General features: G+C 39.3%; 1 protein-coding gene across 4 annotated transcripts; it reads right to left on the reverse strand.

Annotated features, from left to right (window-relative positions):
• Window positions 1-3,697: 3,697 nt before the first annotated feature.
• Window positions 3,698-18,137, reverse strand: LOC117258748 (glutathione synthetase-like). 4 transcript variants are annotated; one of them, XM_033629869.2, is made up of 14 exons: window positions 17,851-18,133; window positions 16,855-16,996; window positions 15,162-15,307; window positions 14,901-14,976; window positions 12,840-12,979; window positions 12,312-12,428; window positions 11,752-11,832; window positions 11,073-11,150; window positions 10,836-10,905; window positions 9,183-9,377; window positions 8,929-9,010; window positions 7,110-7,299; window positions 5,377-5,519; window positions 3,698-4,518 (listed from the first exon to the last, which is right to left on the reverse strand). In XM_033629869.2, exons 2-13 carry the CDS (start codon window positions 16,984-16,986, stop codon window positions 5,396-5,398), a joined length of 1,431 nt encoding a protein of 476 aa, XP_033485760.2. In that variant the 5' UTR covers window positions 16,987-16,996; window positions 17,851-18,133; the 3' UTR covers window positions 3,698-4,518; window positions 5,377-5,395. The 4 variants fall into 4 exon arrangements, with proteins under 4 accessions (XP_033485760.2, XP_033485761.2, XP_033485759.2 ...); XM_033629870.2 differs by having other exon boundaries at window positions 3,698-5,519; window positions 17,855-18,133; XM_033629868.2 differs by having other exon boundaries at window positions 3,698-5,519; window positions 17,851-18,132.
• Between the last annotated feature and the right edge of the window lie 692 nt (window positions 18,138-18,829).

The raw sequence follows: 18,829 nt of genomic DNA on the forward strand, positions 1-18,829 counted from the left end.
CACTTCACAGGTGTGCCTTATCAGGGTTAATTAGTGGAATTTCTTGCTTTATCAATGGGGTTGGGACCATCAGTTGTGTTGTGCAGAAGTCAGGTTAATACACAGCCGACAGCCCTATTGGACAACTGTTAAAATTCATATTATGGCAAGAACCAATCAGCTAACTAAAGAAAAACGAATGGCCATCATTACTTTAAGAAATGAAGGTCAGTCAGTCCGGAAAATTGCAAAAACTTTAAATGTGTCCCCAAGTGGAGTCGCAAAAACCATCAAGCGCTACAACGAAACTGGCACACATGAGGACCGACCCAGGAAAGGAAGACCAAGAGTCACCTCTGCTTCTGAGGATAAGTTCATCCGAGTCACCAGCCTCAGAAATCGCAAGTTAACAGCAGCTCAGATCAGAGACCAGATGAATGCCACACAGAGTTCTAGCAGCAGACCCATCTCTAGAACAACTGTTAAGAGGAGACTGCGTCAATCAGGCCTTCATGGTCAAATAGCTGCTAGGAAACCACTGCTAAGGAGAGGCAACAAGCAGAAGAGATTTGTTTGGGCCAAGAAACACAAGGAATGGACATTAGACCAGTGGAAATCTGTGCTTTGGTCTGATGAGTCCAAATTTGAGATCTTTGGTTCCAACCGCCGTGTCTTTGTGAGACGCAGAAAAGGTGAACGGATGGATTCCACATGCCTGGTTCCCACTGTGAAGCATGGAGGAGGAGGTGTGATGGTGTGGGGGTGTTTTGCTGGTGACACTGTTGGGGATTTATTCAAAATTGAAGGCACACTGAACCAGCATGGCTACCACAGCATCCTGCAGCGACATGCCATCCCATCCGGTTTGCGTTTAGTTGGACGATCATTTATTTTTCAACAGGACAATGACCCCAAACACACCTCCAGGCTGTTTAAGGGCTATTTGACCAAGAAGGAGAGTGATGGAGTGCTGCGGCAGATGACCTGGCCTCCACAGTCACCGGACCTGAACCCAATTGAGATGGTTTGGGGTGAGCTGGACTGCAGAGTGAAGGCAAAGGGGCCAACAAGTGCTAAACACCTCTGGGAACTCCTTCAAGACTGTTGGAAAACCATTTCAGGTGACTACCTCTTGAAGCTCATGGAGAGAATGCCAAGAGTGTGCAAAGCAGTAATCAGAGCAAAGGGTGGCTATTTTGAAGAAACTAGAATATAAAACATGTTTTCAGTTATTTCACCTTTTTTTGTTAAGTACATAACTCCAAATGTGTTTATTCATAGTTTTGACGCCTTCAGTGAGAATCTACAATGTAAATAGTCATGAAAATAAAGAAAACGCATTGAATGAGAAGGTGTGTCCAAACTTTTGGCCTGTACTGTATATATGTGCATATATGAATATATATGTATATATGCATACATATATTATATATATATACAGTCAGGTCCATAATTATTTGGACAATGATACAGTTGTCGTCATTTTGGCTCTGTACACCACCACAATGGGTTTTAAATGAAACAATGAATACCTGCTTAAAGTGCAGACTCTCAGCTTTCATTTAAGGCTTTTTTCAAAAATGTAGTATGAACCGTGTAGGAATTACAACCATTTCTTCACACAGTCCCCCAACTTTAAGGGCTCATAAGTATTTGGACAAACTAACATAATCATCAATTAAACAGTCAGTTTTAATACTTGGTTGCAAATCCTTTACAGTCAATGACTGCCTGAAGTGTTGGACACATAGGCATCATCAGATGCTGGGTTTCTTCCCTGGTGATGCTCTGCCAGCCCTTTACTGTAGCCGTCTGCACTTCCTGCTTGTGTTTTGGGTGTTTTGCCCTCAGTTTTGGCTTCAGCAAGAGAAACGCATGCTCAGTTGGATTCAGGTCAGATGATATGACTTGGCCATTGCACAACATTCCACTTCTTTGCCTTAAAAATGTCTTTGGTTGCTTTTGCAGTATGCTTCAGGTCAATGTCCATCTGCACTGTGAAGCATCGTCCAATGAGTTTTGAAGCATTTGGTTGAATCTGAGCCAATAATGGTGCCCCAAACACTTCAGCTTTCATCCTGCTGCTCTTGTCAGCAGTCACATCATCAATAAATACAAGAGAACCAGTTCCACTGGCAGCCATACATGGCCATGACATAACAGTACCTCCACCATGCTTCACTGATGAGGTGGTGTGCTTTGGATCATGAGCAGTTCCTTCCCTTCTTCCTTCTCTTGTCTTCCCATCATTCTGGTAGTTGATCTTTGTTTTATCTGTCCATAGTATGCTGTTCCACAACTGTACAGGCTTTTTAGATGGTTTTTGACAAACTCTAATCTGGCCTTCCATTTTTAAGGCTAACCAATGGTTTGCATCTTGTGATAAACCCTCTGTATTTATTCTAGTGAAGTCTTGTCTTGCTGACAAGAGCAGCATTCATTTAAGGCTTTTTTCAAAAATGTAGTATGAACTGTGTAGGAATGACAACCATTTCTTCACAGTTCATACTACATTTTTGAAAAAAGCCTTAAATGAAAGCTGAGAGTCTGCACTTTAAGCAGGTATTCATTGTTCATGTAAAACCCATTGTGGTGGTGTACAGAGCCAAAATGACAACAACTGTATCATTGTCCAAATAATTATGGACCTGACTGTATATATATATATATATATATATATATTATATTTTATATATATGCACACAATGATGAAAAAAATATTAATTTAAATAATTTATTTTTATCACACAAGAACAAAAATGATCTGCAAAAGAATCTCAATGATGAATTGATCAAGGTTGATACATGGTTAAAATGCAATAAATTATCTCTAAATATAAACAAGACAAACTTTATAATTTTTCGATCAGACAGAAATCGGAGCAACCTTGAACTTACTGATATTAAAATAAATGACACTCCTGTTGAGAGAGTGAAGTCCACTAGATTCCTGGGAGTTCATATGGACGAGTTCTTGCTTGTACTATGTTTTGTGTTGTTAATAAGCTCAACAAAAGACTTGTGACCTGATTCCAATTTCCTTTCCTCCGTATTCATATCAGACTAGGAAGAAGCATTTTATTAGGGGAAAAAAATGGAAACTCAAATGTACCAGCCTCAGTATTGTTTGTAAAGGTCCACAGGTATGGAACAATTTTGATAAAAACTTGCAAATGTCCCCATCTATACTTGTTTTTATTGTTTTTTTAAATGTTTTATTGTATTGGATATTGCATTTTGTGCCTGGGCCCCTCTTAAAAAGCTTATTAAGCTTCCTAGGGTGTCCCATTTCACAGAAAGAAAGAAAGAAAGAAAGAAAGAAAGAATGAATTTAAATGGATGTCAATTGACAGGACGAACTTGCGCCGACTGGTTCCATTGCAGCCTCTTATTGGTCTCGTACTTATTTCAGAATATGGTGTCAGTTTCAGCAAATATGACACAAGTTGTTTTCAGAGAAGTTAATAACTGTAGCTTTAAGCAGCCCTGTGATCCATTTTAGATGTGCTTTTGTCATTTAGCTTTCTTATAGCATCAGACATTTCATTAAACCTCACTGCCACTACAGTCTTCAACTGTAAACTGCCTGGTACAAGTCCACGTCTTTCAAACTCCAAATCCCCAGTTTTAAGCACAGACCTGATTATCTCCAAGCCCTCACTGGTGACCTCAGAGCCTGCTTGTACTCAGGTAATTCAGTAAGCAGAGAAAAAAAAAGAGTATACAAACAGTTTATTTTCTGGTTGAGCAGGTTAAGCAGTATTTTTTTGTCCCAACAGCTCTGACAGTTGGTTCTTAATCCTCAAGCATTATATGATAAGATATTTCAGTTAGTGTGTTTCTGTATTACACAATCACAGTATCAACCCTAGAACACATCCATCCTGCTGTTCTGTGTACATCTCATGTTGCTGAAATCAAATATCTCCTGCATGTTTCACATCAAAAGTATTTTTTTCTAACATTTTTAACCATAAAAAAATAACCCCAACCTTAATATAACCCTGACTAACAAAATGGAGAACAAGATCTTAAAATAGCCATCACAACATTGTATCACAGCAGTTTGATTGCAGTTGGCAGCTGAGTTGTTTTCCCTCAACTATTAGCTTTTGTCTTAAAGGTGCTACAAAAATAATAATTATATTTGTATTATTATTGGAATAATTATTTGTAGTAATAATTGTAGTAGTTATCGCAGCAGTAGAATTACTACTTTCTGCATAAACATAATTTTACTCCATATTTCAAGAGAGCAGTAGAAGTGAGATGTTTTAGAACGGACTCTTGCAGCTGGGAGATTGAAACCTCTAGCAGCTTCACCACTTATTCCAGGGTTAAGAAATCACAGCAAATTTCACAGTATAAAATAAACGTTTTGTTAATTCCTTGTCCCACTAGACTTTCTTTTCACAGCAGACATTTTGACTTGTCACAGTAGGAGAAGCACAGGTGTTAACAGCAGCACTGCAGTGGCTCTGTTCTACTCGGGTGTCCCAGTGAGAGTGACAGTGAGCCAGCATGCAGGATACGAGGCTCCTGAAATCAAAGCAGCAAAATGAAAATAATCTGTCGTTAATTTGATTATTTACACCTCAGCTTTTCAGTCAAAATGTCTTCTGAGAAAAGGGCCTATCATAAAAACAAGCAGCACTCAGCAGAGTTCAAGTGATAAAAATAGTAAAATAAAGGCCATCAGTTGAGGGTAAATAGCAAAAAGAAACAAGAGAAACAGCTGTCTAAGGGCACTTGATTCTTTTTAACTCATTGCCTTCTTTTGTAAACCTCAGACAGTCAAGAGATTCAACCTATTATTCCTGTTCAACCTTGGCTTTACCTTTCTGGATTTTGCAATCATTGATTTTTGTCAAGAGTTGTGCATACTTCACACACGCAGGGCAAACTGCTCCCTAGAAGTCCTACAGTCAAAGTGTAGCAACCATAAACCAAACATTTTAAAAACCTATCCTTACAGAGCCTAATGAAATCCAATGTTCCCATTACATATAGTCAAAAACTTTACAGTACACTTTGTGCCTAAACTTGCATTGAGAGTGTATTTGAGAGCAGCACTCCACTTAATCGAAATCATCGTAACAAAAACTGCTAACAAACATGGTCCTCATAAACCGTTTTGGAACCACTGACACTGGTAATGTAGGCAAACAACACCCAGTTAAACCAGAGATAACACAAAGACATGTGTCTTTGAGGAACAGAGGCTTCATCTTGAGCTTACACTGCTAGTATGTCTGTCCGCCCAGTGTCGAGTAAGTTACATGTGGGACTCAGCTCACTTTCAAGCTGTAGCAGCCAAAGTGTGTGACTGAAAAGTGCCACATTGATATCACTGTTTCATTGTTATCTGTTTGTGTGTTTTTGGTGTTGAAAGCCAACCAGGTAGGAATGTAACTTCTCAGACGAGGAGAGGATTGTCCAGCACGGCCACTCCTGCTGCTACGCCTCCGTCTGAGTGTTCTGAACTCTTGGTCCTCAGCAGATGACCCACGCACTCGTTCATCACCATGTCTGTACCTTGCCTGTGAGGAGATAAAGAGAGGTGATAGATGAGACTAGTAAATGCTGAAATATGTCATGTTAACTTGACAGGATTACAAGTGTACACTCTCCTGACCGATGGTAATAGGTCTTAATTATAAACTTAACTTGTACTTATAAAAGTGTTTGAGGCAGGGCTCTGTTCATTCCTATAAAAGTTGCTCAGTGGAGCATTAAGCCAAAAAAGTTTGGCCTATACCCACAAACAAATTCGACCCACGCACGTGTTCCACATCGTTGGGCCCACAGAGCAAACGCACTTCAGACTTTTGCAAGCCAAGTGGCTAACTTTCAGTTAGTCCTCCGATAACTTGAAAGGGATAAAATGATTTATTCATGCAGCTCTTCTGTACTCTAGCAATGTTACTGGACCTAATGAATCAAATCCTAATGGTGAAACAAGTCATTTTATGGTGGTTGTGACAGCCATTTTTATTCCCCCTGATTTACATATGTCTATTTCCCAAATTAAGTCTATTGGAAAATGTCTTTTTGGGCCCCATGGCATCAAGTTACAGACCCTTAAGTTGTAATTTCATGTTTGGCCACTACATAAATTACCTTTAAAGCCTGCTGCACTTCCTGCTGGCCTGTTGGCATGTGTATTGGTGGGGTTCCAAGAACATACAGGGTCAAAATTTGGTGCAATCTGAACATGCAACTAATTCAAAATGAATAAACACTGAATAAAACAGCGAACAGTGCCCTCTACAGCAGTGGTGGCGGGACTTCCCAACACAAGCAGTGCTAGGGGACACAACCATGGCACTACAAGTTATTGCTCAGGACCCAAAGAAGCGTAGTGTCGAGTGTGAAGCTGTTTGTGTGAGCGGTTCTGGAGAAAGCTGCTAGCAGCCATACCACAGGCCAAGCAGTTGGCCTGTTTCGAATAGCATCTGTTGAATGGGCACTGTACTAGCTACTTAAACTGGCAATATCAGATTTTTTTTTGGCCACTTGAGGGCTTTTTAAGTTTATATGGTGAACTTGTTAGCAAGTTGCTAAGTGTGATATTCACTCATTCTCTTTAAGCTCAGTTTTTTTTGTGTCTACCATCTCCTGAGGGAAATATCTGACTCTCTAGCAGCTAAATGCTCCACCATGTTCATCAGCTAGTGACTGACTGTGTCTGTCTGCTGTCTGGTGCTGAGCAGGTAGTGTACAGTGGGTTTATCAAAGCTTGTTTGCTGAAAACTGCTGCCTGCTGCTGCTGCTGGAAACATCATGTTGAGAGCGGGAAGAATGAATCAAAACAGTAAAGTTGTGAGCCAGACAGCTACACAGTGTACTGAAAGACACTTACACTGGGCTGAGGAGCTAATGCTGTAGAGAAGATGAATAATAACCAAGATTCCTCTGTTTACTTATTGGTGGTGATAAATGTAATGATCCTACATGCATCCTTTAATAAACGGTGAATTATACAGTTGCTCTGTCTGCTCGCAGATAATGAGCAGCAGTGAAAGCTAAATGAATTATTTCATCCTGACGGTACGCACATTTTTATTTAAATATCTTTTTTTCCCTCAAGACAAAATGCATTATTTGCCAGTGAAACACTGATTACATACCTGACATATACTCCAAACACTCCCAATTCACTGAGACAGTTACTGATTTGAAGAGGACCTTCTCGTCGCAGCAGGTAGTTCTGTACCGGGGTGGGCTGGATTTTATCCATCAGAATATAGGCCATCCTCTCTGTGTTCTCCTTCACTCCCTGCAGGACCTGACAGATCTCTGATCCATAGATGTTGTTACCTAGAAAAATGATGACAGATTTCAAACAAACAGTTCATGTACTGCAAAAACAGCCGTGTCATGTTATTAGTCACCATTCACAACCCTTAAAGTTGGCAAATACTGAATATTACCTTCGTCATTTGTAGTTTTCAAACAAAACTGACAACAGTGTTCGCAGTAGTTACAGAAATATGTCACTGCTAGAAAGATGGTCTTCTGTTTAACTGGGTTAACTTTTTTTGAACTCTGTGCAGTAACTAGTGGTCTTCGCAAATACTTTAGGAATTGGTGCTACATGAGCAGAGAAAACAGTGAAATAGGACTGTGGTATTGCTTTTGCTCAAGAGGTAAGTAAACCTACAACTACCAGAATGCTGCCGCCGTGCTGCCTGCTCTCTCCGGTTTTACGCCAGGCTCGGCTCATTTCAAAGACTCCTTGCGAAGCGCTCCTCCGGGGTTTTTTTGGACCTAATTGTATTGCGGAGTTTTGCACAGCGGCGACTGGATCTTTGCTCTCAAACCACAAAAAAATGTGATGGCACAACAGTCTCCTTCAGTACATCATTCTATGCTTTCTTTTGATTTTCACATTGGCTAGTCATCCTGTTTAATTTGTCTTCTGATTAAATCGGAACCGTTGAAACAAGTTGTAGGAAGCCTCTGCAAGTAACTGGTTGCTGGCAGACACTCTGTGCTGCAATAAAATGGTTAATCAGCAGTGCCGTGCACTGTAGAGCTGATGCGCTGCTGGTTCTGCCGGCCTGAATAGAATATAATGTCTATAGCCTACTGTTGTGTGTACAGCATTTATAGACTGAGCTGAGTAGTGATGCGCGGGTTGACCCGTAACCCGCGGGACCTGCAAATGGACCTGCGGGTCGGGCAGCAGTGATCGTCTGTTAAATCGGTCTGTAAATGATATTTTGACATTAGTGGCTATTACTGTCATGGCATCCAAAGGTACTGATGCGTTGAGCAGGTGACAGTCCGCGGCCGTTTTCAAAAACACACTTGTGTCACACGCTCCAGAAGAAACTTGTTGAAACTTTAAACAATAATTTATTGTACAAAACGGGGGAAACAAACGTTGACAAAAATGGTTCCATAATTCATATTAAATTCAAAAGATAACGAAAAAACAGCTACAAGTTAGAGGGAATAGTGATAAAGTGGTAAAACTTGGCATTGATCCACAGCCTCAGACGGATGCGCTCAAGCGTGCCGTGCGCACAAGCTCAGTTGGTAGGCGATATTATATTTTCACATTTTTAACAATGCAATTTAAAAGTTTTGATTTTTATTGATAACCTACATTTACCAACAACAAAAAGACTACATTTAGCACCAAAAAAACATGTTTAAAAAAAAGAAAGAAAAAAAAAAACCCGAATATCGAATACCAAATTTTCATAACGATTACCTACCCATAGAAACGAATATTCGAATATCCGAATATCTGGGTACAGCCCTACTGTTATGATCCAAAGTTGGTTGTAAATATGCATGCCATTAAGTGCGGCATACATTACCATGACATTATTGACATTCTAAACTCTCTAGGTCTAAGAAATGGTGACTAATGTGTTAGTGGTTTTGGAATTTTCTGCATGGGGAAATTAATTTCTTAAAATATTTCTTGTATCGTACCTCCTCCCTCTCGCTGAGGCTTCAGAACAAACCGGTCTGGTGCTGCCAAAGCCATTGCTACCGTTTTGTCACCCTCTGGTCCCTACAGACAGAAACAACAAATAAATAAAATGGGAACATAAAGCATGCCAAAACATTTTGTATGTTAAAACATTTTTTCTTGTTCATACTAACTGTCATGTAGTCATGTGTGGCTTATATACAGCTCCTCAACAAAAACACTGGAACAACTGTGCAGTCTGTTATTTTCTCACCATGTCTAGAGTGTAGAGGCCAGCGAACGTTGCTCTGATCTGCTCCACTACTTGGGGCTGGCCGGGGAAGAACTTCTCCAGAACTCCAGGTCTGGCGAGCACCTGCTGGACTTTCTTAGTTCCAGCCAGGTGGGTGCTGATATCTGGACATTTCACAGCCAGAGAGCGCTCCATCAGAAGACGAACATCCCAACTCTACAATTGAAAAAAACAACAACAATGTCTTAGTCTTCTTTTGATACATCAGTACATTTTAACTACCCAATAATTCAATACAACTGGATTCAGATCTGCCTCAATACACTAAAATGCCGTATGATTCAATATCATGTATTTAATTTCTATTTATAACTAAATTTGTTCAGTGAATATAACATCATCCTTTCCGGTGTAGAAAAATTGGTTTGCTATGCCAAACACCAGACCGGACCAGTGTACCGAATTTTACCACAAGGTGTCGCACTTGACTCAGCAGAAGCTCCCGAGTGGAACATGAGACTAACACCTGCTTTTAATTGGCAGTTACCCTTCTCCTCAATCACCTGCCCTCAGGCCTTGGTGTTACATAACATACATGGCAAAGAGGCCATTTTTAAAGCAGAGGGAAAGCAGGTGAGGGAGGAGCTGGGGACTGAAATGGAACACACCTGCCCTTGTACATTTTCAGCCCACACTATCATTATCGACCACCAGTCGCAGGCTTAGCCCTATACTGCTTTTTATAAACATTCAGAAACACCTGGACTTGATCGTTTCAATGACACGAAGGACCCACTTGTGAATAACTGCAAAACATCAGCAGGAACTTGGTATTAACCTGCATCAGTTTCTCATGTAGAGATTTCTATTTGTTATCTGTTTACTGATTGCATGAATTATTATTGTAAAAGGTTTATGATATCTTGTAAAACAGCTATTTTTCCATGCATTTACAGATAATGCTGGGGATACAGTACTGTGACTGTAGTCTACTTGGTGGTGGTAATGCACCTCTAAGCTGGTTTGTCAGTGCCCAGTAAACAGTAAATGGGAAAAAGGAGCGGAGAGTGAAGTGGCACCAATATTGGCAGGACAACTGAGACATTTTATTTCACGTCTTGCCTCTTTTTTACTTTAATAATCCCTAACAACACAAATATGAACTTTCTACCAAACAAACACAAGGTGTGTCGCTTTTGAATGCCCATTTCTATTTCTTTTTTATTATTATAAATGTATACACACTCATACACACATGTATATAACCACCCTTAGAAACAACACATTGTTTGCAAATCGATAACAATAATGTTTTATTTTCCTGTGTATTATATATTGCTACCTGCTTTGTGTTCATGTACTGCTCCTGCATCCAAAATAAATATATAACTTTTAAAACCTATATCGCCTAATGAGAGAATTGATTACTCTGCCATGTTGGACATACAATGGCAGAATAATCAATATGTGTCAGCACAGAAGAAGAAGAAGAACAAAGTTTTGTCTGTCTCCTTATAACACCTCCAAGAAGTCATATTTTACACCTCAATGTCCACTTCCAACAAAATTCTCAAGATGGTAGTGTTTGCATAAAAAGATTATCCATCCTGACTGCACTTCACATAGTCAGTAACTAAAACTACTCAGATTAGGAATAGAAATTTAAGTGAAGACCTGTTCGGAAGTGTAGTTCTGAGGCATGTAGCCATTCCTGAAGTACACAACAGCCACCTCTCTGCCATCACTGAAAAGAGAATGATATAAATGCACAGTAAGTCACCTGATCATGACTGTATCATATAGCTGTGTGTAACATGTAGCTTTAATGTATGTATTTATAATATATAATATTTATAATGTATTTATTCTATGCCATTTATTAATTTGACAGACTGACAGAAACAAACTTACACAAACAGCCTCTTGTCCTGATCAAGGGATCCTGTTTTACAAACATCGTCGAACCGCTTTCTCATTGTAGGAATGTTTCTGAAACACAGTGACAACAGTGTGCTGCTTACAGAAAGCACCATTTCTCACACCATTAAAATACAAGCCAACTACCTGAATGTGCATACATCAAACTGGATGATGGGATTCATTTTTCACATGATTAAAAATGTTTAATTTATTCAGACATCACCATCCTATCTACATGGGTTGCTGTGGTGACGAAGTAGGTATCAGTAACTACGTAACTACACAGGTGATGGTCACTCTAGTTATTACGTCGCCATTGTGTTGCGTTGCAAGTGACAACACTGACCAATCCGATTTAAGCGGCCAGAGCATCTGGACTAAAACACATCTGTAGAAATTTGATTGGAATCGCATTTCAAACCCTCTCCAAATGTGGTTTGAATCTGACTTGATTGATCTGATTTTAAAATCAATCTAGAAACAATCTGGATGACAGAGAACAGATCTGGGTTGGCAGTTTAAACAAGGTATAAATGTGAATCCACATATTCCACTTTGTCATGTTTGTTCCTTTAAAACTGCATCACTTCCATACAAAAAAAAAGGTTAGCTAAAGCTATTGTGGAGTGGCTTGCTGCTTCAAAAACAGCTCCTCTGTACTCACACATACCTCTTCCACAGTTCATTCTCAATGTATCGTTGATCAAAGATGTTCCTTTGGCTCTCTTCCACCAAGAACATGACGAATGCTCTGTAATGACAACAACAGCTCCTGTTAAACACTCTCACTGCTACTTTTAAAACACTATTCTGGACATTTGGTCACTCTGAATAATCCATGGATCTCACTGGTGACTGTTTTGATTAAGTAATTTCTACCAATAGTCAACACTGCTGACGATGACATACCGTATAAGCCTATGCTTCCAGCTACACAATGTCAAGCACATCATTCCAGTGGTAAAGGTATACCAACATCAGCAGAGATTTTATAATACTGGACAGACTTGCTCATCTATTAGTTTATGGTATTGGTATGATGCAGCTGGAATTTATATATAAGAGTCTACATGTTCCACCAGAAGATCCAAATGTGGTTTTATTCGAGACTCTGTGTAAGATGAATTCATTTATCCAGCACAAGTAGATGGAACAGTTAGTGAGTTAAGTCAGGACATTCATTAAGCAATGACATGTAGTGTCAAAGGCTCAGGGTGACTTCACTCCTACCTCTCTGATCCATAGAGCTCCCAGGCTTTGGCAATCGCCCTGGCCAGACCAGCTGCAGGGTTGTTGTCTAGGATCCGCTGGCTCTCCTCCAGTTGCCCAGCCACCCTAAGGATGTGTCTGTCGAACAAGATGAAGAACACTTACTGCAAATGTTAATCCCAGAAAATCATTTACAATCACTTTCTGACTCCACTCTCTGCCAGTTATTCCTTCATCTTGCAGGGGAACATCGCCTAAATTAAGAATTCTGATATGGTATTTCTATGGCCTAAGAAAGGTCAGTCCATATTTTTGAACATGAGCTACTCTCTCTCTCAAAATCAGGGAAGCCTTCGTGAACCTAGATGATTTTGTTGTCTTTTTCAAACGCAGATGAGCTTCATTTCAATGTTGAGTTTTCAGTCCTGAAACAGAAAATGTATCCATATACTCAGAATATTCTCCTGGCTGCTCTCAGTGTGATTTTCAGAATCCCTCACTTAAAAATAAAAGCACAGTCTATAGGTTATTTGCTAATAACTGACTTACCTGTGTACATCTGGCGTTCGTGATGAGAGACCTCCGAAACTGGCAGCAAAGGTGTTGATTTCTATCTGCTTCAGAGACGACGACCCGTCCTCTCCCTGGTCCAGCATGTAGTCGGACCGATTGAGACCCAAAACAATAGACTGGAAAGACAACAAAGAATCCCCAGTCAGACTACTTTAATCATTAAAAGGTAATAATAAAGGCACTCGGCTGAACATTTGGCGCAGACTGCTGTGAGCAGGCTCCACATTTGAGCCACTTAGCTCATCATATTGTTTAGAGCTTAAACAATAAGTCAATTAATCGAGAGAAAGGAAGTAATTGTAAACAATTTGAATAAGTGATTAAGAACTTATTACTTTTCAAGCATAAGTACCAAACATTCCTAAACTGAAGCCTCTCAGTTGTAAGAATATGCTGGTTTTCTTTGATTTATGCAATAGTACATTTATAATTTGGGGATTTTGGCAGTTTATTGGAAAAAAACTAATTATTCTTAGACATTACTTTGGGCTTCAGGTAATTGTAAAGGCCATTTTTCTCTCTTTCCTGATATTTTATATACCAGGCAATTAATCAGAAAAAGAGAAAATAACTGGCAGATTAATCAACAATGAAAATTATTGTTAGTGATATTGTGTTATTTCAATGATGAGCCCAGTGTGGTCACACGAACTGAAAGGTCATCATGGCTGAAATCTGAGGATTTTAGTGGCAACAGAAAGGAAGAGACGCACTAAAAACTCATAGTTGCGTAAATAGTTAAATCAGGGAGATTTCCAACTACAAATAAACTGGTTTATAAATTCATTTGGATGAAAAAAAAAATCATCTGACAAGGCCTCCTTTCATGTATTGAAAGCCCAAGGTTAGGTAGTTTGTGCATCCATTAATCCATTTATTGATGCATACTACATTATCGTACTAGAAGGCTATAATGTGTAAAAATTGTAAAATCATAGAAAGTGAGACCTTCATTGCTTAACTGGCTTCATAAAACTTAAAATAAAAAACACTTTGTAAAAACAGAGATCACTATTCATCCTGAATTATCTTACTATATAATGACAAAAACTCTGTGTGTGTGTCTGTCTGTGTGTCTGTTCCACGTTTTTCTCCTCACTGACTTGGTCAATCCATGTGAAATTTGGCACAGTGGTAGAGGATCATGGGAGGATGTGGATGAAGCAATATTACATCAATTGGCCAAAGGGGGGCGCTATAGCAACCGACTGAAATTGCAAACTTTGAATGGGCATATCTCATGCCCCGTACGTTGTAGAGACATGAAACTTTGCACAGAGATGCCTCTCCTCATGAGGAACACATTTGCTTCAAGAACCCATAACTTCCAGTTATATAGATTTTCGCCCTTTTGAATTTTTTGAAAAACACTTCAAATCGATCTCTTCCTAGGAAGTTTGACCGATCTGCATGAAACTCAGTGAACATAATCTAGGGACCAATATCTAAAGTTCCCTCTTGGCAAAAGTTGGAAAACTTACTAAAACAACAAATCAAACAAATGGGGGTGCTAGAGAGCTAATTTCTTATCTAGGCCTAACCGCCATATCGATTTTTACTAAACTTGATAGATATGTAGAACAGGACACCCCAAGGTGACTGGAGAAATTTAACTCTAATTGGCAACTGGGTGGCGCTATAACAACAGAAAAATGCTTAAAAATGGCTAAAATGCGACCGATCGCTGTGGCTCCCCCTGTGGACCAATGTTCTTTGTTTTGTTTTTTTTCTAATTTTTGGTATGACTAAGTCATGGTATGGTATGCTGTACATAATCACGGAAACTGTCAGTGTGTCATTCTGTCAGTCAGTCATTCTGTCTGTCCCACGTTTTTCTACTCACTGACATTGTCAATCTATGTGAAACTGCACATAGGCATTGAGGATTGGCATAGGTAGAAAGTGACAAAGCTACCAATGGGTATGGACTAGTAATAAATACATAACAAATGTAATTTGTCTCCAAGCAACATCATATTTTGTTTGCTATGTAAGGCCTGTAATTTGAAAGATTGAGTTTCAAACTAACTGACATACCTGAGACCTTCCTTCTTTTAGGATTTGTTGGTGGATCCTGAACAACCTTGCAGTGAAATCATCCACTGCAATGGTGCTATAAACAAAACAGTGTTAACCTGTTATATCAGTTGTCACATATTCACCTAGAGAAAATAACTATATTGTGATCTTTAAGATAAGTATCATCTTGGCATGCTATGCTGCTACTTGAAACTACGCAGGATGGCAACATTTCAAAAGTACTGAGGATGCCATTGTTATTGCTGGCTCATGAGCTACCTAGAGAGAGCCTCTTGCAGAAAGTCTGGATCCTGGCTGATCTTGTCCACCAGTGTGTTGTAGTGAGTTTGCACTGCCAGAGCCTGGTGGAACACTGCCTTGGGCACAGGTGTGGGGAAGAGTGTGAATGGAGCGTAGGTCACCAACTGAAAAAACAAGTGATAAAATGTAAGACAAGAATGCTGACATCCAAAATCTATTCATCACAAAACACAAGCACTGGACACGGCATGTGAGGAATGAAAACAAGCTAAAAATCCCTGAAATTGCAAACACAGGCTTAATCAAGATCTGTCCCAAAGCCTGTGCCCTAAAGCCGGACAAATTCCTAACATGACTTCACATTGAACACGCCTGTTTAAACAGCCCACTGGTATGAAATCATGTCCTCTCTTACTGGCCGTGGCTCACCGTGTCGCATCACATAAATACATTTTCACATCTATATGCTTTGGATTTTTTAAAGAAATTCAAAAACTGACAAAGCAAAGCATCCTCTTTTGTTAAATATGCAATGACTTCAACAAGAACTGCACAACTACACTGTAGATACAGAGTGCTATAAATTCTTTTGTCGCATTATCAACTAACTGCACAGTGTATGTAAAGCATTGTGTTGGATATTAATTCATTCATCCATGCAGTTTGCATGAATGAAAATTGAAAATATAGAGACAGAGAGTTGGTCTGATAACTATTGTGGCTGTACACATGTTTTTCCCTGCACTGTCAGAGAAAACAAAACAAAACTGAGTGATCTGATATCACAGGAATTGCTTCAGTGACTATAAATTGGCATATTTATTGTGTTTGCTAGTTTTTTTGAATTGCTTTTATTCCCTTTTATTGATACACAAAGACAAACAAATGGATCAAGATGCACATTCTTAATCGCTCTGTGTATTTAACCATGTCATCCTGCAGCCTTTATGTTAAGCTGACAGCAAATATGGTTAAGAAGCAGCAGGGTTTAAGAGTTTGTAGCGATTATTGCCAGCAGTTACAAAGTAACAGTGACAAGGTTAAGGAATTATGGTCTGGTAGAACTCTGCTTCTTCACAATAGTCTATTGTCTAATGGAGTTAAGTGTTAACAAATGATATCTCACTTGGATGGAAATGATTTTCTAACCCTGACACAGGTCATCTGTTTGTCTTCTCTCTTCTGGTTTCTTTTTATTTGTCTCTTCCACTGTCTGACTGTTATCTGATTAATCATCAGAGGAGTTTAAAAGGGCCAGTATTGCGTCCAAGATGAGGGACAAACCAATTAAAAAATATGCATATGTATGCATGCCTCACTGAGCTTCTTATTTTTACACAAATTACATGAAACATAAATGCACATGCAACCTAGACCAAGCTCTTAACTAACTCAATTAACTAACAAGATGCATCTTCCCTCCGTGATCTGTCACAACTCCAATGTAGGTGATGTAGCAGCTTTGACCTTTCAAAGTAACCAGTTCTTTACTTTGCTTATAACAATCTACTGATATCTAAACTGTTTTTAGGGCTGAATAGGTTTGATCACACGAGAGACAGCATCATAAGATGTACTGTATTATGCAGAGACAGTTTCTGTACTGGCAGATGCCAATGCCAGGCAGTGCTTTTTGTAATACAATGTTACATATTATATTATGATAGTCTGTGCAGGTCAGCTAAGAAGTATCTCTGTTTTCACATCCTACCTCTGATGAGTTGGGGGTCTCCTGAATCCTCATTAAGGCCCCCTGCAGAAGTGCTGCATCTTTTGCCACGTCCGCCAAGTCTTTTATCAGCGCAGTATTCATCATTATCTCGTCTGGTATCCCCTGGGCCATTTTGATTCACCTGTAATATGAAAAATAGTTATAGTATGTGGCAGAACAGTACAAGGAATAAAGAAACAGGTTTTCCTTAAAGGAATACCTCACCCACAAAATGACCAGTATATCTCAATCTGTCATTCTGCTTTATCTTGAATTTGCAAAGGAAATTACAAACTCTCATGCAACTCATACAGTGAAATAAAAGTCAAACTTATCTATGCTCTCTTTAAAGTTAGACTAACACTAAGGCTTCAATGCATGTGTTAGGGAAGTACTAAGCAAATGACTGGATAAATGATACTTCGATTACACTGCACAAGTTGCATGAGAGTTTGTGCGCGTATGTTGTGTTATAGTTTCAATGTTATTATGTAATGTGTTAATCATCATGTTCACCTTTTACCATGAAGAAATGTGAGAGAAAGGTTTCATACATGAATTTAAGGTAACACAGCGTGACTGAATGAGTCAATGTCAGTCAATTTTGGAATCAAAGTAGATTCCATTTCTGTACTTTGAGTTTTGTTTGTGAGGTTATCTTCCTGTTTAAGGTTACGTAATCTGCCACAAAAACTAACAGGACAATATTATAACTGGATTAATGCTACAACAACTATTAAAATGATAACGATATATATAACATTAATTTACTGTTATCGTTGTTGCTGTGTAGCAGCCTGTAGCACTTACTCAGCACGAGTTTACAGAGACAGAAAAAGCTACAAATATGCATTCATTCAACACTGATAAACAATTAAGAGTTTCGACAGAATTATTGTTATGTAACTATAATAACACTAAACAGTGCATAGAGTTGCTTCTTGTGTAATAACTGCGTTACAGGTCCGTGTATTCTAGTACAACACCTTAACTTACCTACCGCTACCTGGGTTTCCCAGGAGGCACACGTTACATACGTTGAACACCGCGGTCGTCACGAGTTAGCTACCTTCAAGCTAGCAATTGTTTCCAGCCGGTGTTTTGTGTCCTGCTCGACAGGTCTCACTACCTCAACGTGTCAGCCTCCGCTGACCTGATAATATCACTTCCTGAGTTGTACAATCCTTGCCAACGCTACCAAAACGATTTCACTGATACATCACCATGACCTCCTGTTATGTATGAGAGTCCGGATCTGCTGAATGCATATGTCATTTGCCACTGCTGATTGGTCAATGGGGTGATGCTATTGGCTGTCCAGTACCACATGCTTTCTTCAGCCAATCAGTGCTCAAAACGTCACCAAAATACTTGGAGGCGGTGCTGGTGAATACAATGTACTCAAAATGCTGACTGAAGAATGAGACAGTACTTCAGTTGCCTGGGAAATGACAATTGTCAGGCAGGTAATATGTGTCACTCATAAGATGATAAAGAGGTTTATAATGAAGTACTAGTTATGTTCTGGACTGAAAAAAACATGACAAATGGACAGAGATGTGACAACGAATATATCTGGCAAAATGTTTCACACAGTAACGCCTGAGGAAAGCTACGAAACAAGTACGTCCAGTCCGAGCAGAAATTTTAAACATCTCTCAGTTCGATTCAATTAAGTATCTCGAAGAAAATGCCCACTGGGTATTTGAGACACGCTGAATGATATCATTCAAAGACAAAAAAAAAGAACAGGTGGTTGAGCTACACCTTTAGATAACACCATTACACCCCCTAGGAATGACATTTATTAACATAGCAAAATATTTTTGGGGTGATAGAAGACTATAAACAGACACAAATTCAGGATAAAGTGTCTTTTTTATATATACATAAAATTACCGACAAGGTGGGCACCAAAGATGAGTTTCACCAATTCAATATCTGACCAAATAGTGAATGAATTATTGAGTTATAG

This window comes from Epinephelus lanceolatus, chromosome 8 (genome assembly GCF_041903045.1).
Source record: "Epinephelus lanceolatus isolate andai-2023 chromosome 8, ASM4190304v1, whole genome shotgun sequence".
Lineage (NCBI taxonomy): Eukaryota > Metazoa > Chordata > Actinopteri > Perciformes > Serranidae > Epinephelus > Epinephelus lanceolatus.